Raw genomic sequence first — 18,995 nt, forward strand, 5'->3', positions numbered from 1 at the left:
ATTTTGAGAGTTACTGGAGATAAAAAATCAGGTAAGACACATGGCGGCCTCAGGTTACTTAACATGTGGTGGACATTTCATCTACCTACAGCTGGTGGTTAAATCTATCGTGGTAGATATGATTATCCAAGAAGGTTTAAGATGAAATAGATGTGAGCCAATTATACTGGCTGGGAAAAAGCAGTAAATAATATGTGGGTAAAGGAGGAAGATCCACCCAAGCAGATTAAAAAGAGTCAGATGCCTGGAAATGTGTATGTACATCTAATTTCTGTAACAAATGATGTAACTAAATGGAATCTCTTTCAGCTCTAAAATTCTGTGATCATTAATTACAAATAAAATATACTGTATAACAATGGAGTAGAAAAAATTAATCAACTATTATTGATTATCACATTGTACAGAGGACTATGAAGTCTTAAAAAGGAATTTTCGAAACAAAAGTGAAGAAATGGACACTACTACAAATAAGCTGAAAATGCAATTAAAATCTGCACAGTCTGAGCTAGAACAAACAAGAAATACATTAAAGTCAATGGAAGGATCTGATGGTCATGGTATGCTTTAGTAGATTTTTTTCCTTTTGTTTTTAATTCCCTTGGTCTAGATTTATTAAAACACAAGCCTAGATACATTGCCTTTCACCTCTTCACAGGGCAGCATGATGTGAGAGACATACAACAATAGGTAAATAGGTATCACTGATGGGTGTTATACAGCAGTAGTTCTCAGGTTTTGTTTTGTTTTTTTTTTTGAGGGAAATTGCCATTTAATTAATTTAATCTTTAAGTATCTGAATCTTTCTTTTTCTGTAGCTATTTCAATAATTTCTAACAGACCTCAATGTCCATAAATGCCAGTTAATTGTTTATAAGGAAGTGTTGATATAAATACGGGTTACCAATAATTTTCATTCAACACCTTATTTTTCACACGTTTATTATCTACATAAACTGTGTATCTGTGGCTAATTGTCAGTTCCCAATTCCTTCTCTGAGATGAAGATGGGAGGGAGACCTGGGAATTGAACTGCTAGGATGAGGGGTCCCTTCAACCACTTACGTGTTCCCTTTTCACCTTGCTGCCCATATTAATTCAGAGAGAGAAGGTTAGTTGCTGTTTCATATTATGCATATCATTGTTTGTATGGCTATATTAGCTGACTGTAAGAATAAATATTTAACTAAAGGCTACATTTTTTCTATTTCTCAGTATTTTTTCATGTTAAAAGACCTACGTTTGTGCTTACTTCAACAGCACATATACCAAAATTGGAAGGATACTGAAGGAGATTCCCACGGCCCCTGCACAAAGATGGCACGCAAATTCTTGACGCGTCCATATTTTGTGCGGTCCTTGGAGATTCAGCTCTTTCTTCGCTGGTTAACACCAAGAAAATGGTGGGGCTTGGAGAGATCAGTCCAGAGGCCCATCTGGGGTCTGTTCCCTCATCCCCTCCACCAGACAGAGTCTCGTCCTCAGTGTATTCCAGGCCTCTCCACAACTGCCCCAGTCACATTACCATTGTTAAATCAACTAGGTAATCGTGTATTTGCTCTCGAATGCCTATTTTCATTGATTAAGATCACCTTAAAAGAAAATATTTATTAAGAAAATTACCTTTGAAGACCAACCATGATCCACTTAATCAGACCAAAATTCTTCAAAGTGGTGAGCAAATGATGCCAGCAAATCAGTGTACTGTGCCTGTATTAACCCTGTCTTTGACAGTTTAGCTGTAAGAACTATATCTGGTTAGGAAAAAGTCACACCTTTCATCCTCCAATAGTTTGTTTTTAAAGAATGGCACATTTTCTTTTTCTTGTTAACCTCTAAGCTCTAGCTGGACCTAACTCAAAGCAGTGGCATTTTCAAACCTCTTTTCTCGGCTGACTCCAAGAAACAACATAAGGTCTCTGACTTTGAATTTCCAAACAAGGATGAGCTTTATTTATCTTTTCAGTGGCCTGCCATATCTTAAGTATTCAGTGCCTACTACCTGTCTAGAACATTCTCATCCTGTCATCAGTTTTAGGAAAATAATCACATATATGCTTGTATTGCCAGTTTGACTTCTGAAACAGCAGTGAGTTCCAAGCACATGACGGTAACCATGAGATGGGAAATTGAATCGTTTGTGATATCACTGGGATATTTTAAAAGATCACTAATAGTAGATGTCTTGCGTGGTATTTTATATATCAGTTTCTAGAAAAATTATTTTAGTAAAAATACTATATACATTTTTCATTTTATGACTATATATTTTGTGTGTATATATTTCCTATATGTGTAAGTATGAACTTGGTCAGCATTATTTATTACTGTTGGAGATACGGCAAATTATGCTGGCCAATGAAATTAGCAAGGAATCACAAAACATCATCATTTATATACATTTCTGAGCTCAAAACCTCTGAGTAATTGCTGAAAATTGTTATATCCCAATATTGTGAAATCTGAAGACATTTTCTGTGAACACTTCCTTGAAACTGTCCAGGTGCCTTAGAGGGATCTTACCTGTCACCTTCTCATAATGTTTGACCATCAAATTATAGTCACGTCTCAAAATTTAGAAACTTTAGAAACTAAGATACAGTTTAGTTCCTTTTTTTCCAGCTATGAAAGTGGCAATGGGGATGCAAAAACAAATTACGGCTAAAAGAGGTCAGATAGATGCCCTTCAGAGCAAGATACAATTTTTAGAAGAGGCCATGGCAAATGCAAACAAGGTAAGTCTCTGTCCTTGGAATGGGGGAAGCCAATATTTCACTCATTAGTAAACTACAACACAGAAGAAGATGTAGCAGAGATACAAAGTACAATGGAAGAAAGACAAGAGTTTATTCCTGACAGAGAGAATGAGGAGAAAGTTCCTGAAGGAACATTTGAGCAGGACCTTGAAAGAGCTAGTATGTTTTTTTTTTTTTGGTAACTACTCTGGAATGAATTTTATTTTATTTTATTATTTTTTTCCTTGGTCCTCTTTTATTATTTTTTTGCATGTATCTATTCTTTTTTAAAAAATAGATTTATTTATTTATTTACTTTTGGCTGTGTTGGTTCTTTTTTTTTTTTTTCATTTAGCTACTATTTTATTTCTTAAAAAATGTTATTACTTCACAAACAGATTTTTAAAAAGTTAGCCAAGTTGCTGAAAATATAGCCTGTAGCAAATTTGTTTTGTGCTCTAATAGTGTATATCCATGTAACAGTTCAATAGAAAGGTTTAAAGTTTGAAAATCATTTTTTTAAAAAGCTAAATGGTTACATTTTACCTGACAAACGTTTTATATACTGGCCCGTTCCCCAAATGGCCATTTTTTTTTTTTTTTTTTTTTTTTTTTAAAGGGGGCCTCTCGTGGGATGACCGGGGTTCTCTTTGCTTTTCCGTTGGTGCACATGTGTAACGAGAGAGTGGTCTGTGGATCAGCATTTTAGAAACTGCAAATATAGGTTTGAATTAAACACTCGAGTGGGTCTCTGGTTTCTGTTGTTTTTGTTGGCAGTCGGGGATGACTTGGAAGCAACTGAACACATTAAATGTGGAAAGAAGAGATTTCATTTAGCTACTATTTTATTTCTTAAAAAATGTTATTACTTCACAAACAGATTTTTAAAAAGTTAGCCAAGTTGCTGAAAATATAGCCTGTAGCAAATTTGTTTTGTGCTCTAATAGTGTATATCCATGTAACAGTTCAATAGAAAGGTTTAAAGTTTGAAAATCATTTTTTTAAAAAGCTAAATGGTTACATTTTACCTGACAAACGTTTTATATACTGGCCCGTTCCCCAAATGGCCATTTTTTTTTTTTTTTTTTTTTTTTTTTTTAAAGAGGTGTGTTGGTTCTTCATTGCTGCACATGGGCTTTCTCTAGCTGTGGCAAGCAGGGGCTACTCTTCGTTGCGGTGCACAGGCTTCTCACTGAGGCGGCTTTTCCTGTTGTGGAGCACAGGCTTAGTTTCCTGTTGTGGGCTCTGGGCGTGTGGGCTTCAGTAGTTGTGGTGCCCGGACTTAGTTGCTCCGCGGCATGTGGGATCTTCCCGGACCAGGGCTCAAACCCGTGTCCCCTTCATTGGCAGGCGGATTCTTAACCACTGTGCCACCAGGGAAGTCCCCATGTATCTATTATTTTTCAAATTCTTTTCCTATTTTAGTTGTTACAGATTATTGAGCAGAGTTCCCTGTGCTATACAATAGGTCCTTGTTGGTTCTCTATTGTACTTTAAATACAGCAGTGTGTATATGTCAATCCCAAACTCCCAATCTATCCCTCCCCACGACCCTTCTCCCCAGTAACCCTAAGTTCATTCTCTAAGTCTGTCAGTCTGTTTCTGTTTTGTAAATAAGTTCATCTGTATCATTTCTTTAGATTCCGCATATAAGCAATATCATATGATATTTGTCTTTCTCTGTCTGACTTACTTCACTTAGTATGATAATCTCCAGGTCCATCCTTGTTGCTGCAAATGACATTATTTCATTCTTTTTTATGGCTGAGTAATATTCCATTGTATAGATGTACCACATCTTCTTTATCCATTCATCTGTCAATAGACATTTAGGTTGCTTCCATGTCCTGGCTATTATTAACAGTGCTGCAGTGAACATTGGGGCACATGTATCCTTTTGAACAATGATTTTCTTCGGATATATGCCCAGGAGCGGGATTGCTGGATCATATGGTAGCTCTATTTTCAGTTTTTTAAGGAACCTCCATACTGTTCTCCATAGTGGCTATACCAATTTACATTCCCACCAACAGTATAGGAGGGTCTGTTTTCTCCACACCCTCTCCAGCATTTTATTGTTTGTAGATTTTTTGATGATGGCCATTCTGACTGGTGTGGGGTGATATCTCATTGTAGTTTTGATTTGCATTTCTCTAATAATTAGTGATGTTGAACATCTTTTCATGTGCCTCTTGGCCATCTACATGTCCTCTCTGGAGAAATGTCTATTTAGGTCTTCTGCCCATTTTTTGATTGGGTTGTTTGTTTTTATGATATTAAGCCGCATAAGCTGTTTGTAAATTTTGGAGACTAATCCTTTGTCGGTCACATCATTTGCAATATTTTCTCCCATTCTGTGGGTTTTTTTTTTTGTTTGTGGTTTCCTTTGCTGTGCAAAAGCTTTTGAGTCTAGTTAGGTCGCATTTGTTTATTTTTGTTTTTATTTCCACTACTCTGGGAGATGGATCGAAAAAGATATTGCTGCAATTTATGTCAGAGTGTTCTTCCTATTTTTTCCTCTAAGAGTTTTGTAGTGTCCGGTCTTACATTTAGTTCTTTAATCCATTTTGAGTTTATTTTTGTGTATAGTGTTAAAGAATGTTCTAATTTCATTTTTTTTACATGTAGCTGTCCAAGAGCTAATATTTTAACTGCAAGAAGTAGGCAAAAGGATATTCATGGTAGAGAGACGGAATGGTTATAAACAAAGCACATTCAGTTCTGCTCTAATGCAACATATGTGTTCCTGAAATCACCACGCTATGCAAAATTGTGCAATAAAAACCACCACGGGGCTTATCAGAACAGTGGGATTAGGAGCACCACACTAACGAACTTCATCAGTGACAAAAGGAAAACAGGAACCTAATGAAAATGGAAGCACAGTTTTACACATGTTAAATGGTTGAGAGATACATAAATACTACAGATAGGATGGCCCTTTATCTTAAAAAAAAGACCGCAAGTTTGCTTGTGCATTGAAGAATTGCAGCATGGGAGTTGTTAAGAAGGGGTAGAAGGTGGGTTTCCTGTAACACAGGATGTGCATGGACATAGCTCATAACCCAAGGTAAACTGAGGGAGCTGATAGTAGTTTGAAGAGTGTGTATGTATGCTTTTTGTGTATTTCTGTGCAGCTCTGTTTAGCTGGATGCTGTTTTCTGCCTTGACCCTGTATTTCTCATAAATGCAACTGTGCATAAGTAAATGTGAAATTTGTGTTATATTCAAATGTTCCCTGATAACATCAATCACTTTGGAACAAATTTGCACTTTTAGAAGAAGAGTTATAACAGAACTGACTGTAATGGAGACGAGAAGGGAAACAGCATAAGCAGAAAATAAGGGCAACTAAAATAATTGCTTTCCCCATACCGAAAATGCTGAAATACTTTTTTTAGAATGAGGCTAAATATTAACAAATTTGTGCATACCCCTCATCATATGGACTTATTTATTTCCTGTGCTTTTGTTCTTTCCCACTTTTTTCTCCCCTCCATTTCTTATCCTAAATGTGTTCTTTTCTTTTTCTTCTTCCATTATTTGCCTGTTTGGAACCTAAAGCAGGGCTTATCCTCATCCTCCGCAAGGGTACTTAGGGGAGTAAGAGGTTACTGCCTGCTGTCACCAGAAACACCTGCACCTAGTAAAGGAAGGTGTTCATCAAAGCTCAATGACATTCCCCTCAAACAGGAAGGAGGCAGCTTGAAAAATTAATCCTTCTTTCTTTCTGCATAACTCATCAGAAAAGGAAAAACTATTTGTATCCAAAATGTGTATTACAGTGGTGATACCTACTTCCTTGTTTACATTAAACATTTTCTCTATGAAAAAAATATACATACAGAAAGAAATATAGACTCAGTAAGTTCAGGTTTATACTTAAACTTGATTACTATGCATTTGTTCTTTTCTACCCATTTCATGATGTATTTTAAAGGAATGAACTAATTTTAATGAAATTTTGTTAGATACCAAAGATTCTCCATAAGTTTATCAGTAAGCTCATTCTCATCACTGGATCACAGTGACTTTGAGGACAGGAACTGTGTGTCCTATTTCTTTTTATGCCAGAGGGTCTATAGTAGGCATTTGTGAAATTAATATTTAACCATTTGTGAAATTAATATTCAACCTTGAAACAAAATAGAAAACCCATAAATATTTCAAATCCGTGTGTCTTCTTTAAATCTCTTGTGTCATTTTAAAGAAGTTTCAGTTTGATTTGGTATATGATTACTCAATCTCAATTCACCACAACACTGTCTCTTTTTATGACAGCACAGTTATTACATATTTCATAGGTTTTATCAAAGATTTAATAAACCTAGAAAGAAGTGATAAACTAGTAGTGATAAAAATGAGAGAGAACATGGTAACATTAATTCTAGCAGCTCCCAACTCCAATCCATATACAGTTAAGCTATAGTTCAGATCTTTACATGATAGTTTTATATCTCCATCACATCTCAGCATCTACATCAGCATATTATTTCTGATATTTGCTCCTCTGTAATTGTAGGAGAAGCATTTTCTAAAAGAAGAAAAGACAAAATTAAGCCAGGAATTGAGTACTGTTGCAACAGAGAAAAACAAGATGGCGGGAGAGCTAGAAGTCCTACGATCTCAGGAACGCCGATTGAAAGAAAAGGTTGCTAATATGGAAGTTGCTCTTGATAAGGTGGTTATTAACTAAATATATAAAATAGTTATCAACTAAATAGTTATTAACCAAGTAGAATTGTTCTGAATGAAAGCTCCATGTTGATAGGAACCAAATCTGTCAAACTGTATTGTATCCCAGTCACCTCACACAAGAAAAAAACTGTATCCTGTACAGAAGGCTGAGCTTTAAAAACATAGTCATCATGCATACTTTTTACAAAATTATCTTTTTTCTGGCTAACAGGTCACAAGAGTAGTCAGATATAAGATGTAAGATGCTCCTGGTATCCTTCGTGACCTGAATAACTAAAAATACCACCAATCTAACTTACCATCAAAGAAGGACTTGAATACTAGGTAGAATACAGTCTGTTAATAATATCCATACAGAGATAAAGTAATGCTAACGTCTGGCACTTTGTGGAGTTCAAAAAGTGCAGGTGGGGAGCTTCCCTGGTGGCACAGTGGTTAAGAATCTGCCTGCCAATGCAAGGGAAACAGGTACGAGCCCTGGCCCGGGGAGATCCCACATGCCGCGGAGCAACTAAGCCCGTGCACCACAACTACTGAGCCTGAGCTCCAGAGCCCACAAGCCACAACTACTGAGCCCACGTGCCACAACTACTGAAGGCTGCGCGCCTAGAGCCTGTGCTCTGCAACAGAAGCCACGACAGTGAGAAGCCCGCACACTGCAACGAAGAGTAGCCCCTGCTCACCGCAACTAGAGAAAGCCCGTGCACAGCAACGATGACCCAACACAGCCAAAAATAAAATAAAAAGAACAAATAATCAATTTTAAAAAAAAGAAAGTGCAGGTAGGGAACACAGCTTAAATAATGAGAAGGATCAATGATGACACTGTATTTGTCATTGCCATTTATTGTAGAGAAGTAAATCTCTCTTTGTGTCACCTGAAAACTCTGGAAGCCTAAAAATATACCAAGACTAGTCATTGATTCTTGAGAAATCAGAGCCTTCATGGTGATAGAAAATGACCTGTGATCCCACCTATTCAAACTTAGGTCTTAGAATATGATATATTGACTCAATGAATTTCAGTTGTGGTTAATTTTATAGAAATGTTTTTACATTGCTAAAGCTGTTTGCTCATTTCATCCTTAGTTCATTCTTTCTTTTGAGTGCCTTCCACATACTAAATGCCATGTAGATGCTGGGGCTACAGAGGATAAAGACATGGCCTCCAATTACTCTCAAGTTTTCTGAATAAAACATAAATAAATAGATAAATGTAATACAGTGTGCCAAGGACAGGGGAGGTTTCCTTGAAGAGATGGCGACTCTGCATTTATACATTAATAAAATAAAATTGCATAAGGAATGGAGGGTAAACCACATGTGGTTGCTTGATTGTAGGCATCTTTGCAGTTTGCAGAATGTCAAGATATAATACAGCATCAGGAACAACAATCAGTGCGCCTAAAACTTCAACACACTTTGGATGTAAAAGTAAGATCTTTTTTCATCAAAAATTCTGCCTTGGTTTGATATACTTTCATATTTTCCCCATGTGCTTTAGATACATTCAAGTGTACTTTTAACATTATCTAATATTAGCAATTATAAAATCTGTGCATTGTACAGATTATACCTGTCCTTTTCATATATAGTAACAAATTGAAGCACCATGCTTTATGTTAAGTCTATACTGAATGAAGGAAACAAAGAAGTACCTACCTTGGGGAACCAGAGGTTTGTATACAGGAGGTCAAGTATGTTTGGCTTGTTTGGAAAATAGAAAAATGATGTAATTTGCATGACAAAACATGTTTTCTTTAAAAATAGTAGATTTTTCCACTGGAGTATATATCTGGTTTTCGAGTATATTTTAAAGTTGCAGACATACTTTAAAGTCTCAATACTGGATATTTTCACAGGCAGGAGCCCTCCATAGTTGGAGAGGGTCTTTCTCAGTAGTATGTCAGAAGTAGTGTGGAGTGTTTGGCAAAGTTAGAAACCAATGTAGTAGCCTCCCATCTGAGATATGTTTTCACATCTGGAATGATTTTATCCATCAGAAGTGTGAAGGCATCTTCCTAGGCCCATGATTAGTCCCCAAAGAGTAACATACACCAGAATCATCTTGCTTAATACTTTGGCTTAAAACTTTGTAGAAGTTCAACATGTAAGACTGAAATTATATTTGCAAAAATACATTTTGATTTCGCAATTCTCACTGTAGGTTGACAGTTATTTTGCTCACATGTATATTGTCTTCCAGGAACTTAAGGGCCCTGGATACACCTCCAATTCTTCTGTGAAACCACGCCTTCTACAGCCATCATCTGCTGCCCAGTCTGCAGCCAGCTTCCTATCTCATGTAAGTAACTAGTCTTATAGTCTAATCACACACGAAATCACACATGAAAATCAATTTCATTAGTTAATAGTCCTATTGTACGTATAGCAACAGGGTTGCTAGTAACCTACCAGTTATCCTGCTTATGCATTTCAATGAAAAGCATGCACTGCAAAATGAAAAAGTTGAAATGGACTATTTTCACACACGTGAGTTATGTGCACTGATATCACACAGCAAGTAACATTCTATCAAACAAAAGAATATTATTAATATTAGAAGTTAACATGGTTCTCTCTGGAGACTGGAACTTGGAGGTGGGCAGAGGAAGGAAAGGAGACTGCTGCTTTTTGTTTTAAGTGTTATAAAATCATTTTACCTTTAAAACTATATGCACGTTACATTGATAAAAATTAAATTAAACCCCTCTCCCCATGAAGCAAACAACAAACACAACAAAGAACATTTGACCAGGAGTCATTGGGACTTGAGATGTGTGTGACCTTGGAAACTGAGTTAAATATATTGTTCCTTTTCATCTCTAATGAGGAGTCTGGACTATAGATCTGGACTATAGATCATCTCTGGGGTTTTCTAGAAGATCAGCTCTGAAATTCCATGACTCTTCATTACCCAAAAGCCAGCCTAGTAGTTAGGCTCTTTAATACATAGACTATAAAGAATCTCATCCATCACTGAAAAAGTACTAGTCATAAGTCTATTAAATTTAAAACTTTAATTGTAATTCTAACAGCAGTAATGAAGTGTATCATCTAAATAGACTGTTGAGCATGTTTTATACAATTTCTTCCCTTAAAAATGTTTATTATATAATTTTACACATTAAATGTAACATACATTCTTTGTTTTATTCACTGATGTGTTCCAAGCACCTGGAACAGTATCTAGCATGTGGTAGGTATTCAGTACATATTTGTCTAATCGGTGAATGAATTCATTGTAAAATATTGTGTTCAGGTTTTCATTGTTTCTACTGACAAGTCAGTTTTAAGTCTTATTGTCGCTTTTTGGGAGGTATTTTTTTTCTCTAACCACTTTAAAGATTTTCTCTTTGTTTTGGTTTAAGCAGTTTGACTGTGATGTGCCTGTATGTAGTCTTCTTTGTATTTATCTTTCTTGGGGCTCACTGATCTTCCTGGATGTGTGGATTGATATCTTTCATTGATTTTGGAAAATTTTTATCTTTTATATTCTGGACTATTTTTTCTGCCCCATTCTTTTGTTTCCTTCTGCAACTTGTACTATTAAGTAACTTTTTTTTTTTTAATTGGTATGTGATAACTCCATTATCTGAATCCCCTATGAACTTGTGACCATTGTTTCTCTTGGTTTCTGGTCATATTTTAGTCTGCTCTTTTTACTGCCTTTTTTTCAAGACTATTCTTTCGAGCAGTTTTAGATTCACACCAAAATTGAAAAGAAGATACAGAGATTTCCCATATACTCCCTGCCCTCACACATGCACAGCCTCCCCATTATCAACATCATTCACCAGAATGATGTGTTATCAAGGATGAACCTACATCGGCACATCATAATCACCCAAAATCCATAGTTTACCTTGGGGTTTGCTCTTGGCGTGGTACATTCTATGGATTTGGACAAATGTTTATACATATGTCATAATTGACATATATCCATCATTATCATATCATACGAAGTATTTTCACTTTACTAAAAGTTCTGCCTCCCCCGCATCCACCTCTGGCAACCATTGATCTTTTTATTGTCTCCCAGTTTTACCCTTTCCAGAATGTCATTGAGTTGGAATCATACAGTATGTAGCCTTTTCAGATTGGCTTCTTTCACTTAGTAATATGTATTTAAGATTCCTCTATGTCTTTTCATGGCTTGATAGTTCATTTCTTTTTAGCACTGAATATTCATTATCTGGATGTACCACAGTTTATCTGTTCATCTACTAAAGGGCACCTTGGTTGCTTCCAAAGTTTGGTGATTGTGAATAAAGCTGCTATAAACATCCATGTGCAGGTTTTTGTGTGGGCATGTTTTCAACTCCTTTGGGCAAATATCAAGAGCATGATTGCTGGGTCATATGGTAAGAATCTGTTTAGTTTTGTAAGAAACTACCAAACTGTCTTCCAAGGTGGCTGTACCATTTTACACTCCCACTAGCTGTGAATGTGAATTCCTCTTGTTCCCCAGCCTTGCCAGCATTTGGCAGAGATTATATAATCCAGTGGTTTCCTGAGAATGGGTGCATTTCATTCATTAAGTGTTTTAAAACCTTGCATGTCTGAAAATACCTTTATTCTTCACTTACATTTGATTGATGTGCAAAATGTTGTTGCTATTGTGCCATTTTGGTTCCAGGGCTTTTGTATGTGACCTGTTTGTTTGTTTCTCAAAGATTTTAGAGTCTTTTCTTTACCTCTGGTATTCATTTCAGGGTGATCTCTGCTGGGGGTCTTTTTCCCTTCATTGTGCAGGCTCTTATGTTCTTTCTTCTCTGAAATTTTCTTGTGTCATTTATTTGATCATTTTCTTCCTTCATTTTTTCAGTTCTCTCTTTCTAGAATTCCTGTTAAGTCACCTATTAAGCCTTCTAGATTTATTCTCTAATCTCCTTTAATTTTGACTTCCAATTTCCATCTCCTCATATTTTATTCCCACCTTCTGGGAAAACTCCTCAACTCTATCTTCCAAACATCTATTGAATTTTTTTTCTGATATCATGTATTTTTTAAAATTTCCAGGAGCCTTTTCTTGTTTTTTAAATCTTCTCTTTATATAGTTTTATGTTCTTTTGTGGATGAAGTACTTCCTCATTTCCGTTTAAGGATATTAGTATCAGTTTTTCAGTAATTTCTTCTGTTACCTGAATTATTGCTGTTTCTTTGAATTCATTTTTTTTTCTGTTTGTTTTGATGTCTGTCTTTCATGTTGGAGATTTTCCTTCACTGTTTGGCGATCATTGGCTGTCCATTCATATTTAAGACTGAGGCCCTAAAAAACCAATGAAAAGCACTTTGTAAGGTTCACAGGATTTGTTAGCTAGTAGATGGTTAGGTATTACTTTTTAACTGAGGGATGCAAAAATTATCTTAGTTTTTTTTTTCTTGGTCCTGTTAATTCCCTTAAAGAGCGATTGTCTTACTACAGACTTGTAGATATAAGTCTATCTGCCAGTATTCTGGGAGGTGAGCGGGGCAGGGAATCTGGGGTATCCATATATCTGTAAATCTTACTTTATGCTTATATTTTCAGTTTGCAACCTTCCTCCTGCCATGCCAGATATCCTTTTGGAGCCTAAAGTCCTTTGGTTCAACCTCACCCAGAGATTAAGCCTCTAAATGTATTTAGGGGAAAAGAACGAATTATTACCTGACTCCGTGGGGAGGACATCTGGTATTATCACAGCTTCTACCATAAATTTTTAGCCAGTCCTCCCATTTTGCTGCCCTGTCCCTTACCCTGGCCTTTAGAAATACACAAGGCCTCCATTCCCTGCGTCTTTCTGGGATACTCTGATGCAGAGCAGCTTGCTGCTTCCTGGCTACTTCTGTGCAGGTACTTGATGTTCTAGCTTTCTTTGTTCTACTAAATTAATTACGAATTACCTATTTGCTTTCCATCTCCCCAAATTTTATCATCATTACTCATCTAATGTTATCTCTCCTTTCCTCTTTATCCTTATTAATTTCTTTAGTGTCATTTTAGTGGGGCTTCAGATAGAGCAAAAATAAATGCCAAGTCTTATGTTTAAAAGTAGAATATTTCTATGTGCATTGTTCTCCATTGCCCCTTCATTTATCTCGTTTGATTTTAGTCTTCTTGTTCCATGATTCTAATAATAGTCATTACTTACTGAACACCAGGCACTGTGCGGCATACTTTCTATAGATTATATAATTTATTCCTCACAACCACCCACACGAGATAAGTGCTGTTATTATACTTATTTTACAGAGGAGGAAACTGAGGCTTGGAGAAGCTAAGTGACTTACAGAGTTCACACTCCAAAAACCCAGTTGTGCCAACACTTAACCAAGGTAGCCTGAGCCTAGAACCTGTCTCCTTAGCCAGTTATACTGTACTCATTCTCTACACCACACTGTTGAATGCTGTTTATAAACAAAATAAATGGATGATGATGTAAATAGATACTCTACCTGAACAAATAGTGTATTTCATTAGGTCTTTGTGGATGAGTATTATACCATTTTGGAGGTACAAAGGCATTACAAATTATCCAATTGATTGCCCTAGTTTTAACAGGTGAGAAGATGGTAGAACCAGAAAAATTATATTATGTGACTTGATCCAAGCTCAAACACCAAGAACATGTGTATATGTATGTGTATCTAAATACATACCTACACAGACAGACACATACACACAAATAATTGGTAGCTTGACATAGAAGATTTTAGATGAAAGTTTCAGATAAAGGCTATTGTAGCATATAAAAATAAAATATTTCCAGGATCATATAATTTATTTTGTTTATATATCAGACTCTGTACACATGCACTGTAATTTGTGCTAGCTGTGCTTGATCTTTGTCATTGAAGTACCCATGATGTGAGCAAGACTTTCAGCAAGAGTTTGTAACTTTTGTCTTATTTCCTACTCACCCATTTTTAGTATACAATATAAATAATATATATATATATATATATATATATATATTCTAAACAGTATATTTTTATTCCATTTTTATTACCGCCTTCTGACAGGAACATAAGTATTATAGGAGATGGATTTGGTCAGACATTCTCAAAATAGAATAGTCTAATTCAAACTGAATGAGATCAAGCTTTTATTTTTAGCTTTTACATTCATCATCTATCTTTGGAAAATGGAGCTAGCAGGATTTGAGAAGCACACATTCTCCCTAGACATTACTTATCTTACATTATAACTCATAAGTTTGCCTGTAATGGACTCAAGGCCATTAGAGAGAACAGTATTTGGGGAAGATGGAGGTACATTAGAGATATAATTTGCAAGGTATTTTGGAAACAAATTTAACATAAAATAATTTCAGAGTCAAAATGTAATAGGAAGCTAATCAAATCACAAAACAAACCTTAAGTTTAACAACAACAGTATAAGCTTATATTCTTCCCTTGAAACCAAAAAAGCTTGTAGAAGTTTTAACCTGAAAATGTATGTCCCCTAGCAATAGCCTTAATGTGTATCCTAAGGGTCAGAGATTGGAGTGGGAGAGAGCAAGATTCTTTGACGGGCTCCAGTAACTTCAGGAGGAGCTTATATGTAGCTGTTTCTTTACCAGCCAGACAGGAGTCATACGTAAAGAATGTTTATAAATTGTTCATTTCCTAGCTATTTTCTAATTTTTAAAAGTGTATTTTGCTCATGCTATAAATCAAAATATGTTCCATGTGAATCAAACAGCATACAAAAGTATTAAAAATGAATCAGTGAAAGTATTACAAGATTTATAAACATTAAAAGGAACGATTGGGACTTCCCTGGTGACACAGAGGTTAAGAATCCACCTGCCAATGCAAGGGACACGGGTTCGAACCCTGGGCTGGGAAGATCCCACGTGCCGCAGAGCAACTAAGCCTGTGTGCCACAACTACTGAGCCTGCACTCCAGAGCCCGCAAGCCACAACTACTGAGCCCGCTCGCCTAGAGCCCGTGCTCCGCAACAAGAGAAGCCACCGCAATGAGAAGCCCGTGCACTGCAATGAAGGGTAGCCCCCACTCGCCGCAACTAAAGAAAGCCTGCGCACAGCAACAAAGACCCAACACAGCCAAAAATAAATAATAAATTAACTAATTAATTTAAAAAAGGAACGATTATTTTGAGTAAATAAAACTTAAATCACAAAACCACCATAAACAAAATCAAAATGAAATCACAAACTAGAAAAATATTTCTAATAAATAAAGGGTCAATGTATATAATATAGAGAGTTTTTACATACCCAGATGAAGATAACATATACTCTAAAAGAAAAGTGTACTAACGGTATGGATACAAAATTCACATAAGAAATGCATATAGTCAATAAACATGAAAAATGTTCAAACTCATTTATAAACAAATAATAATTACTGCATATTAAAGCAAAAACAAACTAACAATTTTGTATATAAAATGGTCAGATGGTAACGGGAAGGGTGCAGCGTAATGGCCACTCTTGTATCATACCTTACTGATAAAGATATAAATTGATATGATTTTGTCATTTTTGCTTCCAAAGTTCACTGTTTCTTTTTTTTTTTTCTTTTTAAATTAATAGACTATTTTTTTAGGGTAGTTTTAGCTTTACAGAGAATTGAGCAGAAAGTTTAGAGAGCTCCCATAGACTCCCTTTGCCCTCCCCCTCCTTCCCCCCCAGTTTCTCCTATTACCAATATCTTGCATTAGTGTGGTACGTTTGTTACAATTGATAAGCCAATATTGATACATTATTATTAACTAATGTCTATAACTTACATTGGGGTTCACTCCTTGTATTGCACATTCTGTGGGTTTTGACATATGTATGATGGTATATATCGACCATTATAGTATTATACAAAATAGTTTCACTGCTCTAAAAATGCCCTGGCTTCACCTGTTCATCTGTTCCCCCCCCTTCCCCTGAACCCCTGGCAACCAGTGATCTTTTTACTCTCTTTGTAGTTTTGTCTTTTCAAGAATATCATATAATTGGAATCATATAGTATATAGTCTCTTCACATTGGCTTCTTTCACTTAGCCATATGCTTGCAAGATTCCTTCATATCTTTTCATCCCTTAGTAGCTAATTTCTTTTTCACTGAGTAATATTCCATAGTATGGGTGTACCACAGTTTGTTTATCCATTCACCTGTTGAAGGATATCTTGATTGCTTCCAAGTTTTGGCAGATTATGAATAAATCTATGTGCAGATAAACATCTATGTGCAGGTTTTGCACAGACATAAGTTTTCAACTCTGTTAGGTAAATACTACAGAGCATGATTGCTGCATTGTGTAGTAAGAGCATGTTTAGTTTTGTAAGAAACAATGAAACTGTCTTCCAAAGAGGCTGTACCATTTTGTAATCTCACCAGCAGTGAATAAGAGTTCCTGTTGCTCCCCATCCTTGACAACATTTGGTGTTGTCAGTGTTTGGATTTTAGCCATTCTAATAGGAGTGTGGTGTAGTATGATATCTTGTTGTCTGACTTTGAAATTCCTTAATGAAATACAATGTTGAGCCTGTTTTTATATGTTTATTTACCATATACATATTTTCTATGGTGAGATGTCTGTTCCAAACTTCTACCCATTTTTTAAATGGGCATTTAAAAATTTTTCTTATTGTTGAATTTTAAGAGGTTCTTTTTTGGGGTGTATTTTAGTTACCAGTCTTTTATCAGTTATCTGTTTTGAAAAGATTTTCTGCCAGTCTGTGGTTTATATTTCCATTTTTTAAACATTATCTTTCACAAAGAAAAGTTTTTAAGGTTAATAAAGTATAATTTACTGATATTTTTCTTTCATGGATCATGCTTTTGATGTTGTATCTAAAAAGTCATCACTAAACCTAAGGTCATCTAAATTTTCTCCTATATTATCCTCTAGGAGTTTTATAGTCTGGAATTTTACATTTAGGTCTGTGATTCACTTTGAGTTAATTTTTGTGGAGGATATAAGGTCTGCATCTAGATTCGTTTTTTTCTGCATGTGGGTGTCCAGTTTTTCCAGCACCACTAGTTGAAAATAGTGCCCTTTTTCTATTGAATTACCTTTGCTCTTTTGTTGAAGATCAGTTGGCTATATTTGTGTGGGACCATTTCTGGGATCTTTATTTTATTCTGTTCCATCAGTCTATTTGTCTGTTCTTTTACCAGTACCGCACTGTCTTATTACAGTAAATCTTGAACTTGGATAGTGTCAATTCTCCAACTTTGTTCACCTTCACTATTGTCTTAGCTCTTCTGGGGTTTTTGCCTTCCCATATAAACATTAAAATCAGTTTGTCAATATCAACAAAATTTAAAGAATTATTGGGGTTTTGATTAAGATTGTATTTAATTCATAAATCAGGTTGGAAAAAACTGATATCTTAACAATAATTGGGTCTTCTTATCCATGAACATGGAATATCTCTCCATTTATTTAGCTCTTCTTTGATTTCTTACATCAGAATTTTGTAGCATTACTCATGTAGATCTTGTACATATTTTGTTAGACTTATACCTAAGAATTCTATATCTTTGGTACTAATGTGAATGGTATTGTGTTTTTAATTTTAAAATCCAACTGTTCATTGCTCATATACAGCAACTGACTTTTGTATATTAACCTTGTTTCCTGACACCTTGAGATAATCTCTTAATTGTTCCGGGAGTTTTCTTGTTACTGTTGTTGATTCTTTGGGATTTTCTACATAGCGAATCATGTCATTTGTGAAGAAAGACAGTCATTTCTTCCTTTGCAAATCTGTACACCTTTTGTTTCCTTTTTGTTCTTTTTATTTCATTAACTATGACTTCCAATATGATGTTGAACAGAAGTGATGAGAAGGGACATTCTTGCCTAGTTTTTGACGTTAGCAAGATAGTATCTAGCTTCTCCCCATTAAGTGTGATGTTAGCTGTAGGGTTTTTGTAGGTGTTCTTTATCAAATTGAGGAAGTTCCCCACTATTCCTAGTTTACTGAGAGGTTTTTTCCCTTTCAAGACTATAAATAATTATTTTTCCATTGAAATATTGTTGACTTACAATATTGTGTTACTTTCAGATGTACAGCATAGTGATTGAGTATTTTTGCAGATTATATTCCATTATAGGTTATTATAAGATAATGGGTATAATTCCCTCTGCTATACAGTATATCCTTGTTGCTTATCTATTTTATATATAGTAGTTAATCTCATACCCCTGATTTGTCCCTTCCCCATCCCTCTCGCCTTTGGTAACCACAAGTTTGTTTTCTATATCTGTGAGTCTGTTTCTGTTTTGCATATATATTCATTTGTATTATATTTTTAGATTTCACATATAAGTGATATCTTATGTGGAATCTAAACAATTTCTCTGTCTGACTTATTTCACTAAACATAATGTTCTCTATGTCCATCCACATTGCTGCAACTGGCAGTATTACATTCTTTTTTATGGCTGAGTAGTATCCATTGTGTGTGTGTGTGTGTGTGTGTATGTGTGTGTGTGTGTGTGTGTGTATATATGTGTCACATCTTCTTAATCCAGTTGTCTGTTCATAGGCACTTGGGTTGCTTCCATGTCTTGGCTATTGTAAATATTACTTGCTGTGAGCATTGGG

The 18,995-nt window shown here is 35.5% G+C and overlaps 1 protein-coding gene across 1 annotated transcript in view; it reads left to right on the plus strand.

Moving 5' to 3' along the window:
• The window catches only part of CCDC158 (coiled-coil domain containing 158), an 84,307-nt gene that overhangs the window by 29,302 nt on the left and 36,010 nt on the right, over positions 1 to 18,995 (plus strand). Inside the window, exons 12-16 of the mRNA XM_007455419.1 lie at positions 408 to 560; positions 2,623 to 2,735; positions 7,258 to 7,416; positions 8,775 to 8,867; positions 9,640 to 9,738. Of these exons, the coding sequence (XP_007455481.1) occupies positions 408 to 560; positions 2,623 to 2,735; positions 7,258 to 7,416; positions 8,775 to 8,867; positions 9,640 to 9,738 (617 nt within the window). The remainder of the gene's footprint in view (positions 1 to 407; positions 561 to 2,622; positions 2,736 to 7,257; positions 7,417 to 8,774; positions 8,868 to 9,639; positions 9,739 to 18,995) is intronic.

The sequence above is a fragment of the Lipotes vexillifer genome, unplaced genomic scaffold, assembly GCF_000442215.2.
Source record: "Lipotes vexillifer unplaced genomic scaffold, Lipotes_vexillifer_v1.1 scaffold749, whole genome shotgun sequence".
Lineage (NCBI taxonomy): Eukaryota > Metazoa > Chordata > Mammalia > Artiodactyla > Lipotidae > Lipotes > Lipotes vexillifer.